Source organism: Pseudorasbora parva, chromosome 7 (genome assembly GCF_024679245.1).
Source record: "Pseudorasbora parva isolate DD20220531a chromosome 7, ASM2467924v1, whole genome shotgun sequence".
In the NCBI taxonomy this organism is placed as follows: domain Eukaryota; kingdom Metazoa; phylum Chordata; class Actinopteri; order Cypriniformes; family Gobionidae; genus Pseudorasbora; species Pseudorasbora parva.
In genome coordinates, this window is record NC_090178.1 from 10,921,481 (window position 1) to 10,935,650 (window position 14,170).

The 14,170-nt window shown below is 38.8% G+C and overlaps 1 protein-coding gene across 2 annotated transcripts; it reads right to left on the reverse strand.

Moving 5' to 3' along the window:
• Positions 1 to 768: 768 nt before the first annotated feature.
• On the reverse strand, positions 769 to 13,365 carry polr3glb (RNA polymerase III subunit GL b). Of its 2 annotated transcripts, none has more exons than XM_067449552.1 (8): positions 13,286 to 13,365; positions 10,160 to 10,270; positions 8,912 to 9,041; positions 4,526 to 4,594; positions 3,810 to 3,866; positions 3,258 to 3,328; positions 3,017 to 3,133; positions 769 to 1,384 (listed from the first exon to the last, which is right to left on the reverse strand). In XM_067449552.1, exons 2-8 carry the CDS (start codon positions 10,265 to 10,267, stop codon positions 1,298 to 1,300), a joined length of 639 nt encoding a protein of 212 aa, XP_067305653.1. In that variant the 5' UTR covers positions 10,268 to 10,270; positions 13,286 to 13,365; the 3' UTR covers positions 769 to 1,297. The 2 variants fall into 2 exon arrangements, with proteins under 2 accessions (XP_067305653.1, XP_067305652.1); XM_067449551.1 differs by lacking the exon at positions 13,286 to 13,365 and adding an exon at positions 10,480 to 10,665.
• Between the last annotated feature and the right edge of the window lie 805 nt (positions 13,366 to 14,170).

Here is a 14,170-nt window from a genome sequence, read left to right on the forward strand (position 1 = left end):
AATAAAAAACTAAAAATAAGCATTTATAATTAGATTTACAATATAAACACTAATATTTAACCCTCAATTTAGTTAAAAAGTTTCGCAAAAAACATGTTAGAAAATAAATATTCTAATTTAATATATAATATTTAATTTATTAAATTGTTCATGCATTGCAAGGCTGCAATCATATATCAAGGATTGCGGGAAAATCTATTAAGAGTTTGCATTATTTGACCACTGAATATTGGGGTATGACTCCATTTTATGGTCATTGTCTGACCTGTTCTGCCACATATGGCACTATTTACTGATCATAACCATGCTGTACATTATTATTGACATTTGGCATTAACCCTGAACTCAACAGTGTAGCTGTGGATTGTGGTTTATTGTATGCCAGTTATTCTGGATTTGTAATGTCTGATTGGTGCTTAGGGTGTCTAGTGAATATATCACTGCAGCGGCTTCTCTTGACTGCTCTTATGTCAGTCGTCTCCAGCTGCTGTAATCTTCCACTGGAGATGAACTGCTCGCCGCTTCCTTGAATAAAAGCCCAGACTTATTCCTGGAAGAATTCCTCTGTCTGTTCTCTGTTAAAGCACGCCTGAGTCAGCCACTAAATTCATCTTCAGCAAATGTGCCCAACCAGCAGTGTTCTCGAGCTGAAGGGCCACGTCAAGAATCATTCTTTCTCCTCTGCTGATCATTTACTCAACAAAAATGTTAGTTTTTTTCAAGTGTATCTGGTCAAATTAGATCTATCGATTCATTAATGACACATAGTCTTGACACAGTGTGACTTTATCACATAAAATGGCAATACCATGAATATTTACAACCACTTATAAAACATTACTTATTCAAAATAAACAATCTACATTTACTGGTGTTTATCCCAAATCTAAGACGTATAAAAGCTATTCAAAACAAATACAACTGTCTAAAACCTAGACTAAAACATACATGTTTATAGGTTCATTTCTAAAAACATATTTGTTACTATTATCATTATACAATAAGATATATTCACAAGAATAATTACAAAGCTCTAAGAATGTATAGCTGCATTAAGAGAGAAGTTTTGTCTCTATATTTCTCTGTGTCCTCCATCCGTGGCCCTCGGATTCAGACGCTCTAGGTGAGCAATCAAACACCCTGCCAGACAATTGGACGAGAGCAAGTCCACTGCATACAGATTTCAACATTAGCTGCCAAACATAATGATCCACCCCAGAACAGTCCAGAGGGACAGAGCAGTTCCAGAGACACTCACTGCCCAGAGGAGGGTGCAATGGAGCCGCTGTCACCTGCTTCAGTATATGGCTTCATCAATATTATCATCACTGTCCCCTCCAAACTCCTCCTCATTGTCAAAGTAGGACATGACGTAATCTGTTTCCTGTTACACAGATACACACACACACACAGGATTAATCGGCTAAAACTTAGATTGAACATTGGTTTAACACTAGTTGACCTCAATCAAAAGCATTTACAGCATGTTAATTACCACACCAAATATTTTTGATTCATCCCACACAAATTATAAGCAGAAATGTTAAGCATATGAATTCATAAAAATACTTATATACATTTTTCTGTTAATTCTTATTTATTATTTGAGATGTAAAGTTATTCTCATGTTTAAATGTTTTAGGATTTCAGGCTTTATGTTGTCATGGCAACAACATTGTAAAACCACATATACACAGAAAAGGTTAGTTAGTGATTTATGTAAACACATATTGTTTATCTGGTGACTATTCTATAAAAACAATAAGAATTTTAATGTTTGTGGAGTCATTGTAAGAACCTCACTATAAACCTAGACTTTCCCCATTTATTTGTAAATAAATGGAAGAAAAAGTCCAAATAAAATTTGTGGAAATCCATATTATGCCACAAGTACTGCCAATTAGTTACTGATAACTAAAAATAAAACTGAAATGAAATATAAAAGTTTTTATTATAACTCATGGCTTTGGCAACTTACTAAAAAAATAAGTTGAAGTTGAAATACTAAATGACTAAAACTGAAATAAAAATATATTAATGTTAAAGGTGAACTATGTAGTATTTTTGCAGTAAAATATCCAAAAACCACTAGGCCGGTGTTATATATTTTGTTCAGTTGAGTACCTACAATATCGCAGATGTTTCCAACTATTTGTAAATTGTGAGAAAATTGCTATTTTAACTGAGGACAGGGACGTTTCAGCATTTCATTTGAGGGAGTCGCCTGTCAATCGCGTCAATCGCGTTGGCAGGAGCGCTTTACTCTTAGCAGTGTGAACAAGTGAACGCACGGAGTAACGTCATAACATCACTTTAAACACACTTAAATGTATCTAATATGATAAACAGAGAGGCATTACCTCAAAATCATAACCGGAAGAGCGGATCTGTGCAGGCGACTGTGTCCCGTCCCGTCATAATAAAAGTCCCGGTATTCGCGAGGCGGGTATTTGTTTAACAATCGCTCCAGCAGCTGTGCTCAGGTCCACAACACTCGGTCCTGCTCTGCTTTAGACTACAGTAACGTTAATAACCGCATGCATGAACGTGATTTCTGCCCGAGTCCTATTTTCCACCGGCTGTGATGAGAAGACCACATCTCCCAAGATGCTGCGCTCACACTTTGCGTCATCAAACTACGCATTTGTTATGAATAGGCGCCCTCCAGTGGACGGAAAGCTGCATAGTGCACCTTTAACTAGAAATATAAAACAAACTAATACAAATGCCCAAATTACTAGAATTATACTTATAAATGAAAACTGGAATATTATACTTCTGTCAATTGAGATTATTTTGTACTAAACCCAACATATTCCTTTAAATTAGAATCAACTTATGACATTACATTTATGCATTTGGCAGATGCTTTTATCCAAAGTGATTTACAATGTATTCAAGGTAGACATTTTAGTCATTTGGTCAATTGTTCTTGGTCATTTTTTTCTCTTAACTGAGAAACCTTTGTTTGATCAAACTAATTGGCTTAATATCAAAAGAGAAAGGAATTACTTACACCCTCAAATTCCTCTTCATCATACTCCTCCTCTCCTTCAGCTTCTTCCTCTTCTGGCTTCTTTTTCTCTCCCTCCTCTTCATCAGAACTGCCCTCTTCCTCTTTCTGCTCTAGAGTCTTTACAGAAACAGTTTGTTCACATGCCGCATTTTTTTGATGAGAAAGTGTAATAAAGTAGATTAAACTCCTTATTTTTGAGTGTATTACACATTAATGGCACCCTAAATGGGTATTTTTACACCTCGAGTTTGCGTATGATCTCCTCTTTGTCCACTCGTGGCTGTTTGGGTTGTTTGGGAACAGCTGGGCTTTCTGCAAGCACATAAGCAAAGCATGTTTGTGACAGTGGAAATGACATCAGCAAAATCTTCCCATAATAACATCTACTCATTGATCACAGCTCCTCTGACAAAAGACTAAAAATAAACTTGTTTCTCCTCTTTTAGTGACAGACACTCTTCAAGCCTAAACCTTCATCCCGCTCTCATCGTTCTCTTTCTCTTCATCCTTTCATTTTGGAGATGTGTGTGCAGCGCGGCTGAGAGCCGTCTCTGTGATTTCCCCAGAGACGCCGATGAGTCAGAGAGCGAAGCGCAGACCTGCCGGAGCGGCTCGTCTTTACACACTCATTCATGAGCACATCAGCCTCACCTGCTCCCTTATCTCGGTTTGAGAAAAAGAGCACATTTACAAACTCATGCTTCCTGTGCTGGGCGTCTTTGCTCGACTGCAGCAGAACACAGTGTCCAGAATTAGAGCATAAGAGCCAGTTAAGAGCATCAAACACACTCACTGTCTTTCTGCGGTCTCTTCTCCCTCACGCGAAGCTCCTTCGGAAAACGCCTCCAGTCTGAAAACACAAATGGATGTGGAAGACCACACAAGCGTGCAGAGTCGCAAGTGAAGCAGTGTTATTAAACTATTAACTATAAACTATTAAAAAACAAAACACTTCATTGAAATAAAGCTGAAAAAACTAATTACAAGTATTAGATAAACTTATTCTGAACATTGGTTTAAAACAACTTAACCTCAGTCAAAACCATTTGCAGCATAATGTTAATTGCCACACACAATAATGATTCCCTCTTATTCTTTAAAAAAAAAAAAGTTTAAAAAAATGAGAGGCTATGTAGAGGCACTTGGAGCCAATTTTCATAAATGTGAAGCATATCATTTCATAAAATCATTTGGATTCACTTTCTGTTAATAAATTTGTATTATTTGAGCCTTAAAGTTGTTCTCATAATTTTTTAGGGCTTCATTTTGAAATGAAATTTGCGTCGTCTAAAAAGTACTAAAATGACTGAATTAAAACTTAAACAGAAAAAAAAAAGTTTTAAATATTTTGAAATATATATAAAAAAAACATAGGAATAAAAAAACTTAATTTGAAATATTATTCAACAATATTATTAAATATAAAAACTAATTATTATTAAAAACTACAAAAGTATACAAATAATATTAAAATAACATTGAAGTGAATCAATGGCATAAATCACGCACCTGGCTTCCATTCCAAATTGTTGTCAGTGGTTTCTGTTTTTTGGTATTTGTCAGAATAACGCTCCACATCTGTCAAGAGGAAAAATAACTTCAAATTGCTAATCACTATAGAACTATTCATATAAAAAGTGAAAAAAATTATCTGGCAAAAATATTTTTTTTTCTGTAAATTCTCATCTATGTCTTTATGGACCTTGCTTTGTGCACCGGTGCGCAGTCATGTTGGGACAGGAAGGGGTCATCGCCAAACTGTTCCCACAAAATGGGAGCATGAAATTGTCCAAAATGTCAGCAGTCAGGCAAGTACTGTTCTCCTGGCAACCACCAAACCCAGACTCATCCATCGCATTGCCTGACAGAGAAGCATCATTCATCACTCCAGAGAACATGTCTCCACTGCTCTGGAGTCCAGTGGCGGCATGCTTTAATCCACTGCATCCGACGCTTTGTATTGCACTTGGTGATGTAAGGCTTGGATGCAGCTGCTTGGCCATGAAAACCCATTCCATGAAGGTTTCTACGCACTTGTTCTTGAGCTAATCTGAAGGCAACACGAAGTTTGGAGGTCTGTAGCTATTGACTCTGCAGAAAGTTGGCAGCTTCTGCACACTGTGTACCTCAGTATGCGCTGACCTTGCTCTGTGATTTTACCTAGCCTGCCACTTCGTGGCAAAGTTGCAGTTGTTCCCAATTACTTCCACTTTGTTATAATACCACTAACAGTTGACCGTGGAATATTTAGTAGTGAGGAAATTTTACAAATGGACTTATTGCACAGTTAACCCATCATGTTACCACACTTCAATTCACTGAGATCTGAGAGTAACCCATTCTTTCACAAATGTTTGTAGAAGTGTCTGCATGCCTAAGAGCTTGATTTTTATACACCTTTGGCTATGGGAGTGATTGGAACCCCTGAATTCAATAATTTGGAGGGGTGTCCCAATACCTTTGGGAATATAGTGTAAATCCAAGCTTCTGGAATAAGAAAACATTTTTGATTTTGTCATTTTGGAATTGATTGGATCATGGGAAGTTGGACGTTGCTAACTGAAGGCAGAAAGACTGCTCACTTCAGAGCCAATGGGTGGAGCTTGACGTCCAGCTTCCCTTTTTATAACAGAATGAGTGGAGCTTCAAGGTCCAAATACACCCAAAACCTACTCATTAGTCTACCATAACTCAAGCTTCACCCATTAGGTCCAGAGAGGTGGAGTCACACTAGGTCAATTAATCCATTAGGTTCAGACAGGAAGAGCCAGACTAGGGGCGTTTCTCAATAACAAGTACACAAAGTTTCAAATACTTGCCAAGTTTGACTCAGGAGAACAAACTCCTGAGGATTCGATGACGCAAGTCAGGTAATTCTACAGCATTCTTGATAATGTCACTCAACTCACTCTAGCTTATATGGTTATCTCTGTATGTATATTTTAGGAAACTGTAAGAGCCATTATGCTCTATTTAAATGTCTAATGTAGTTCCACTGGTAGACACCGGGTGGAGTGTGGGTTTAATAGGTTTATAGGTAGCCATAAGGGAGAGCAGAGGAAAGCAAAAATTTTTGACCGTGTTTAGGAGTGGTTATGCAAAGAGAAGATTATATGTGTTTGAGAATTAGAACTGTGATAAATAAAAAAGGGATAAATGCAGTACTGGACTGGAAGCCTCTTGTTTTGGATCTCATGCGTCAGATAACGCTAAAATGCCTCTAGCTTAAAGGTTTAGTTCACCCAAAAATGAAATTTATGTCATTAAAGGTAGGGTAGGTAAGAATTGGTTAAAAAACATTTTTTCCAAATTTGTTTAAATGCTACGGAAATACGTCGACGTTCGCGAAATGCGTCGGCGCGTCGTGTCACACATTCATCTCGCGTAATGTTGGCTTCTGCTCCTGGGAATGGAGAAAGTTCTCCATTCTATCGCAAAAACCTAGACCACGAATATCAAAAGTATGGGAATACTTTAAACAGAGGCCAAACAGTGTTTCCCACACATAGACTAATTTGTGGTTGACCGCCACATAATCAATAACGGCCGCCACATATTGATTCGTCATTCATTCATTTTTACGATATTTAAAAGATGCACGCATATTCGTTTAGCTACATTTTCTTAAGTTCTCTCTCCGCCCTTTTGCGCGTCTCTTACTCACTCACACACACACACGTGCGTTGCATTCGGCCGTAAAACAAGTTTTATTGCATTTTGGCGCATTTAGTGTGACATAGCTTTTAAAACCAGAGCAGATGAATAACAGAGTTGCGACACGCCTTCATCACGCGGCAGCGTGCGGTCACGGCGCTCATTATAATTCTAAACAAACCAGCTCGGTGTCAATCAATTACATACCAGTGTTTCCCAACCGGGATCCCGAGCAAAAGGTGCCGGGACGCACTTACACCACGGTTCATCTCACATCTGATGACGCATCTTTAATATGGGTTGTAACTTGAAAATAATGCTGAATGTATGTTTCTGTCGATGGATACACGTGCTGACTCCTCAGGTATACACTACAACAGCGATAATAAAAGAAAAACGTGGGCAAAACGGTCTCTCTTTGTAAACTTTATAAAACGCATGCGAGTGCTGCCGTACGTCCGAATATGAGCAGTTATTTTCACCGTCATCACCCCCGTGTAGCCAGGAGACGCAAATGAGAAGATCTGTTACTGTGCACTCGTCCCAAAGCGCGCAAATATTGAGTTATCTTTCAAATCCTGTGCTTGAATGGACAAACTCACACAAAAAGTATGTCAAAATAGCCTACTCTGTGAACTTTAAACAGAAAATACGACGACTATCCTTGGGTCTTAAAGGGGCAGTAGCCTTCGAGTAACCTTTAAGTTATCTGTTCTTATTTTCTTTATTTTCATTTGACAGTTGTCCTTTTTCCCCTGAACATAGCAAATACCAAACTGTATTGAAACGTGAACCTTAAACCATGATACAAAGCAAACTGTGAGCAGTCTGTACTGTTACACCTCTAGCGTAACTTATGCGAGGAGGTGCCACAGAATTGTGAAAAAATTCAAAGGGTAAAAAAATGAATCGTTAGATTAGTCGACTAATCGGAAAAATAATGGTTAGATTAGTCGACAGAAAAAATAATCGTTAGTTGCAGCTCTACAATACATAATTAAAATGTAAGTACTCTAAAAAAGAAAGTATAAAAGTATAAAGTATAAAACGACTGTTTTAAAGCGCTCATTATTTCCATTCACTCCACCTTCTTCCTTCTGGGCTCTTTCCAAAGCCTCGCCCCCAAAATACATAAACGGTCCCTCAGTTCTCGACATCGTTGGAAAGCCACGCCCATATTTACTCGCGTTTGATTTCTTTGTTTATCCAAAGACTTTTTGTGCATTGCCTTTACATGTAGGCTTACTGTCTTCCTTTTTTGCATTGTTTGCCTTTGCTGACTGGAAAACCCCACACCGTGCATTTTGAATGCTTTTGCTCTTCCTAGGGGTTCACGCATGTGTGGGCAGAACCTGTAGCGAAAGAGGTGGTTGCCATGGTAGCGAGAGAGAGTGACAGTCGCCCAAGCCAATCATATTATTTATGCTCTAACAGCAACATTACACACTAACTAAAGTTTGAAAGATGGAATCGCGAAGAACGGGACCTTTAATTATGTATTGACAAATAAAGAAAGTTTAAACAAATTTGGAAAAAAGTGTTTTAGATCATTCCTACCTACCCTACCTTTAATGACTCACCCTAATGTTGTTCCACACCCGTAAGACCTCCGTTCATCTTCGGAACACAGTTTAAGATATTTTATATTTAGTCCGACGGCGTATCTAAGTGTATGCCCACTATACTGTCCATGTCCAGAAAGGGAATAAAAACATCATCAGAGTAGTCCATAAGTGACATCAGTTAGTTCATTAGAATCTCTTGAAGCATCAAAAATACATTTTGGTCCAAAAATAGCAACTACAACTTTATTCAGCATTGTCTTTTCTTCTGCGTTTGTTTTCAAACCTCAAATAAAGATTCAAACGGTCATGAATCAGCGTATTGATTCATGATTCAGATCGCCAATGTCACATGATTTCAGCTGTTTGGCAGTTTGCATCGCGATCCGAATTAAACATATTAATTGCCAAACAAATGTAATAGATATATTTCCTTAATATATAAAGTTATGAAACTTCACTTTGCCCTCAGCCAAAACGATTTGCCAGGGAACAAATGATCGATTCATGAGACCAAAGAACTGGATCTCACAACGTCAGATCAAATTTTCAAAAAGCACAGATTTGAGCTTTAAACTACATTCTCGCACTATTTTTAGTACTGCTGCTATAGGTGCTAAAGAATTGTCAGTATCAATTTCATGGTGAATATAAAGATGCCATTAAAGAGCTCATCCACCTTTCTTAGGTGCAGCTGGACGGATGTAAAATGGGAGTGTTTTCATGGCTCCTCTGAACTCCTGTTTGAGTGCCAGCATGTACTCGGCCTCCTCACTCGCCTGCAGGGGCACCGGCTTCTGATCCAGAGGCTGAAACATCAAACAGAATTGAGCTGATACACATCTGTCTTGTATAAGGTGTCAAACAAACCCCTGCTTTGACAGCAAACTATCCATCGAGCTAAACATTCCTATACATATAGTTAGCTTTTAATAATGGATATATTATGATATGACCAACGCATACCATGAAGTGTCTGCAGAGAGTGTGTCAATTAAACTCCCCCCCGTAAATGCCGCATCGACATCCTAAATAAACCCATCTCCGTCGTGACTACTCCAAGCTTTCGAAAAATCTTACAAATATCTGTTTACCTGCAATGTTGCCAGAATCATAATCATACACTGTTTGTTCTTCGGCCAGAGAAGAACTGGCACCCCAACTGAGCCTAGTTTCTCCCAAGGTTTTTTTCTCCATTCTGGCCCTGAAGGAGTTTTGGTTCCTTGCCTCAGTTGCCTTTGGCTTTTGGCTTGCTCAGTCGGGGACACCTAAATTTCAACTATTTTACTGATCTGCTCATATTGACACTATATAATTGAAATTAGCTGGATAACATCACCTTTTTTACCAGAGCGGCTGTACAGCCAAATCAAATTCTGTTGCATTATGTTCCTGTTAACACTGTGAAGCGGCTTTGAAGCAATTGGACTTGTAAAAAGCGCTATATAAATAAAGGTGATTTGATTTGATTTATGCTAGCTTTTCTCAGAACTAACTTCATGCTTAACAATTTTTTTCATGTCAAACCTTTTTTTGTCTTCATTAATAAGAAAAGTATTTTTGTTTATAATAATTTGAAACTTGCACACATGTTAGTAAACAAAAAAAAGTTGTGCTATCTTTAAAATTAATGGCATTTTAATATTTTGTTTTTTGGTTTGTTTTACAGTTTTTGGGGCTACTCTACATGTGACAGTTGAAATGGAGAAGATGCTATAACTTATATTATTATATTATAAATATGTTATTATTAGTTGTGTGATTGCAGCTCAAGTAGCGCATGACGCCAGAAAGTCCTCCTGGGTTCGACTCTCAGAGAGTGCAAGAACTGGTGTGTATCTTGAATACAATGTAAGTAGCTGCCACACACATAAGTGTGATAATTATTTTTAGTCGGATGAGGATTGATAACTGTTTTGAAACTCACAGGGAATAGAGGGGTCGGCTGGACGGAAGACGGAGGGAGATTTTCTCCTTTGCCGATTCCAACAATCTCCACAGAAAACGTGAGCTGCCCTCTGCCCCTTCCTGCCATTATCTGAGACACAATCACCACATATCACATTTATACATCAGCTATATATATATAATGAATTCACCTATTTGTCTGAACACTTACATTCGACTAAAAATAGACATCTAGACCAAATATTTTACTAAATATATTTTACTACATTTATTTAATATATAAATAATATACTTTTGTTATACCGAAATGTAATATTTAAACACGACACGTTCACTCACAGACAAAGTTCGCGACGAAATCCCTCTTTATTTATAACTTAATTTCATTGTGCAAAGCATTTATTGTATAATTCGTAAATATTAAACGCAGTTGGTTGTCAGGTAAATTCATGGATTTTATTGATTGTAGAGCAGTAAAATCACCCGCCAAACATCTGCATATTTGTTTTTGTCCGCTGCTGAAAACGTTCCTGCCAGAAACGAGTGCGCATACACTTATGGTTCCGCGTCTGTCTGTAATCTACGTGAGTTTTGCACCAAAAAAAAGCAACTATAGATAAACAAATAAAAACGAGTATTTCAACAGCTCGGATAGAGCTGAATCAAATTCAGAAAGTTGTTTTTAACTACATGCATCTTATTTGTATTAAAACTTTAATTTGAAGGTAACGTTAAAACTTTAATGGAACCGGTTTAACTTACCATAATAAATGCCTTGATAAATATACAGGTTCTTCTAAAATAAATTAGCATATTGTGATAAAGTTTATTATTTTCCATAATGTAATGATAAAAATTAAACTTTCATATATTTTAGATTCATTGCACACCAACTGAAATATTTCAGGTCTTTTATTGTTTTAATACAGATGATTTTAGCATACAGCTCATGAAAACCCCAAATTCCTATCTTAAAAAATTAGGCTTTTAAAAACTCCCAGCCTGGTTAATTACTCAAAACCGCAGTCATGGGTAAGGATGCCGACCTGACTGCTGTCTGGAAGGCCATTATTGACACCCTCAAGCGAGAGGGTAAGACACAGAAAGACATTTCAGAACGAATAGGCTGTTCCCAGAGTGCTGTATCAAGGCACCTCAGTGGGAAGTCTGTGGGAAGAAAAAAGTGTGGCAAAAAACGCTGCACAATGAGAAGAGGTGACCGGACCCTGAGGAAGATTGTGGAGAAGGACTGATTCCAGACCTTGGGGAACCTGCGGAAGCAGTGGACTGAGTCTGGAGTAGAAACATCCAGAGCCACCGTGCACAGGCGTGTGCAGGAAATGGGCTACAGGTGCCGCATTCCCCAGGTCAAGCCACTTTGGGCTACAGAGAAGCAGCACTGGACTGTTGCTCAGTGGTCCAAAGTACTTTTTTCGGATGAAAGCAAATTTTGCATGTCATTCGGAAATCAAGGTGCCAGAGTCTGGAGGAAGACTGGGGAGAAGGAAATGCCAAAATGCCTGAAGTCCAGTGTCAAGTACCCACAGTCAGTGATGGTCTGGGGTGCCATGTCAGCTGCTGGTGTTGGTCCACTGTGTTTTTTAAGGGCAGGGTCAATGCAGCTAGCTATCAGGAGATTTTGAAGCACTTTATGCTTCCATCTGCTGAAATGCTTTATGGAGATGAAGATTTCGTTTTTCAGCACGACCTGGCACCTGCTCACAGTGCCAAAACCACTGGTAAATGGTCTACTGACCATGGTATTACTGTGCTCAATTAGCCTGGCAACTCTCCTGACCTGAACCCCATAGAGAATCTGTGGGATATTGTGAAGAGTTGAGAGACGCAAGACCCAACACTCTGGATGAGCTTAAGGCCGCTATCGAAGCATCCTGGGCCTCCATAACACCTCAGCAGTGCCACAGGCTGATCGCCTCCATGCCACGCCGCATTGAAGCAGTCATTTCTGCAAAAGGATTCCTGACCAAGTATTGAGTGCATAACTGAACATAATTATTTGAAAGTTGACTTTTTTTGTATTAAAAATACTTTTCTTTTATTGGTCGGATGAAAAATGCTAATTCTTTTAGATAAAAATGGGTATATGTTTGATTTTTGTATTAAATTAATAAGAAATGTCCCTTGATATTAAATGATTAAGTTAGGCTAATGAAAAATGTGTACAATTGATAATGGACTCCACAGACATGACATGTACCCCTATTTACAGAATGACTCAGAATGAATTATATATATAATTTAGGCTATTTTATTGTTTTACCCTTGCCCCAGGCCAGTTTCCCTATCATAATATGTGGGGGGGAAAAAACATTAATATAGGTGTTTATTTCTGAATTCATTATTATGAAACTGGACGAAAGTTTTTTTGGTAACACTTAGTCATTAGTTAACATTAACTAATAATGAACTGCACTTATGAAGCATTCTTTGTTAATGTTAATTTCAACATTTACTAATACATTATTAAAATCTCGTTAACATTAGTTAATGCACCATGAACAAAACATGAACAGCTGCATTTTTATTAACTAACATTAGCAAAGAGTAACAAATACAGTAACATGTGTACTGCTCATGGTTATGTAATGTAGTTAATACAACTAATGACCATTATTCTAAAGTGTTACCATTTTTTTTCCTATTATACATATTTTTATTTTTTTATATACACAAAACTACAAATGCCCTACTGTAGGTTTATCACTACCAACAATTTTACCCTCTAAAATTATCAAAAGTTTGTGTCCTTGGTTACAAATGACACAAGTGACTGGAAAGAGCATCTGGTGAGATGTATAAAGAAAACACAAAGACTAGGGTAAATATCACCTGTAAACCAAATATTTTATTGTACCCTTTTCCACTAATTTTGTCAAATTATTCAAAAAGTAAGTATACCTAATTTGTCAGTTATAGTTGGACAAATTTTATTCCAAAAATTATCATTCCCATTTAAAAGTCATTCCTGAACTATAAGCGCATAATTTGAAATGTGTTGGAAAGGTCCAGGACCTTTAAGAAAAATCAAAAATAAACTAAAGAGAGTGTACAAAGTGTGTTTTAAAAAGAGATTTTTAAAATCAGTGCAGTTTCATGTCTGTTCTGTTCTGATGAAGCTGCTCACAACTGTTACAAATCGTGGTGTAGATGAAACTCAAAAAGGCGAAGGAGAACTTGGAACTGGAATCTTTAATACAAAGGACACACTCAGGAACGTAGACGGACAAACACTGAGGGGAAACTGAGAACTACACAGGGTTAACAAGGTGATTAACAGGACACAGGTGATGGCTATAACTCATTAGACAAACTGGGGAGAAACTAGGTCACAGGGGAATAACTCAAAACACATGAGACAGGGCATACATGAAACATTACGCCCCCTCCAAATAGGCACGTCCTCGCTCCATAACGGAACATCTGAGGAGGGAGGGTGGGGGCTCAGGAGGAGGGCGTGGAAACAAAAGGGAGGAAACAGAAAGTCCAAAACAAAGAAAACCAGTCCAACAGAAAGGGGGAGTCATGGAAGACGGGAAGAGCCAATGGGGAGTCTGGAGCAGGAGCCACCCAGATGGCACAGAGACCAGCCAGGAGACCAAGGTGACACTGCAGCAACGAGCACTCAAGGTGGAACCGGGGAACCAGAGGACAGCGGCTGATCTGGAGGGGCTGAGGACAACGGCGGAGCTGAAGGGAGGGTGGAGCCAGACGAAGCCAGGTCGACGACTGGCCAAGGCGGAGCCGGAGAGACAAGGGAGCCCAGAGAAGCCGTATGGTCGATGGTTTCCGGTGGAGCCGAGGGAGGGAGGAGCCAAGGGGGTGCCGAAGAGTCGACGGGCCGAGGCGGAGCAGGGGGCACCGAGGCTGGAGGCGGAGACGGGGAAACCTCAGTGCTGGACAGAGCTGGTGGCCAGAAGACACTCGGCGTGTCCACACAGCATGTGGATGGTGCAGGGGGCAGAAAGGCAGCAGCAAAGGAAGCATGAGGAGTGGACCAACTGAGGAGGTG

Excerpts from the sequence above, each read along its gene's own strand:
- polr3glb (XM_067449552.1), bottom strand. The coding sequence starts at position 10,267 with ATGGCAGGAAGGGGCAGAGGGCAGCTCACGTTTTCTGTGGAGATTGTT. Across the intron at positions 3,867-4,525 it reads CAATTTGGAATGGAAGCCAG|ACTGGAGGCGTTTTCCGAAG; the intron begins GTGCGTGATTTA and ends TTGTGTTTTCAG. Across the intron at positions 3,329-3,809 it reads GAAGAGACCGCAGAAAGACA|AAAGCCCAGCTGTTCCCAAA; the intron begins GTGAGTGTGTTT and ends ATGTGCTTGCAG.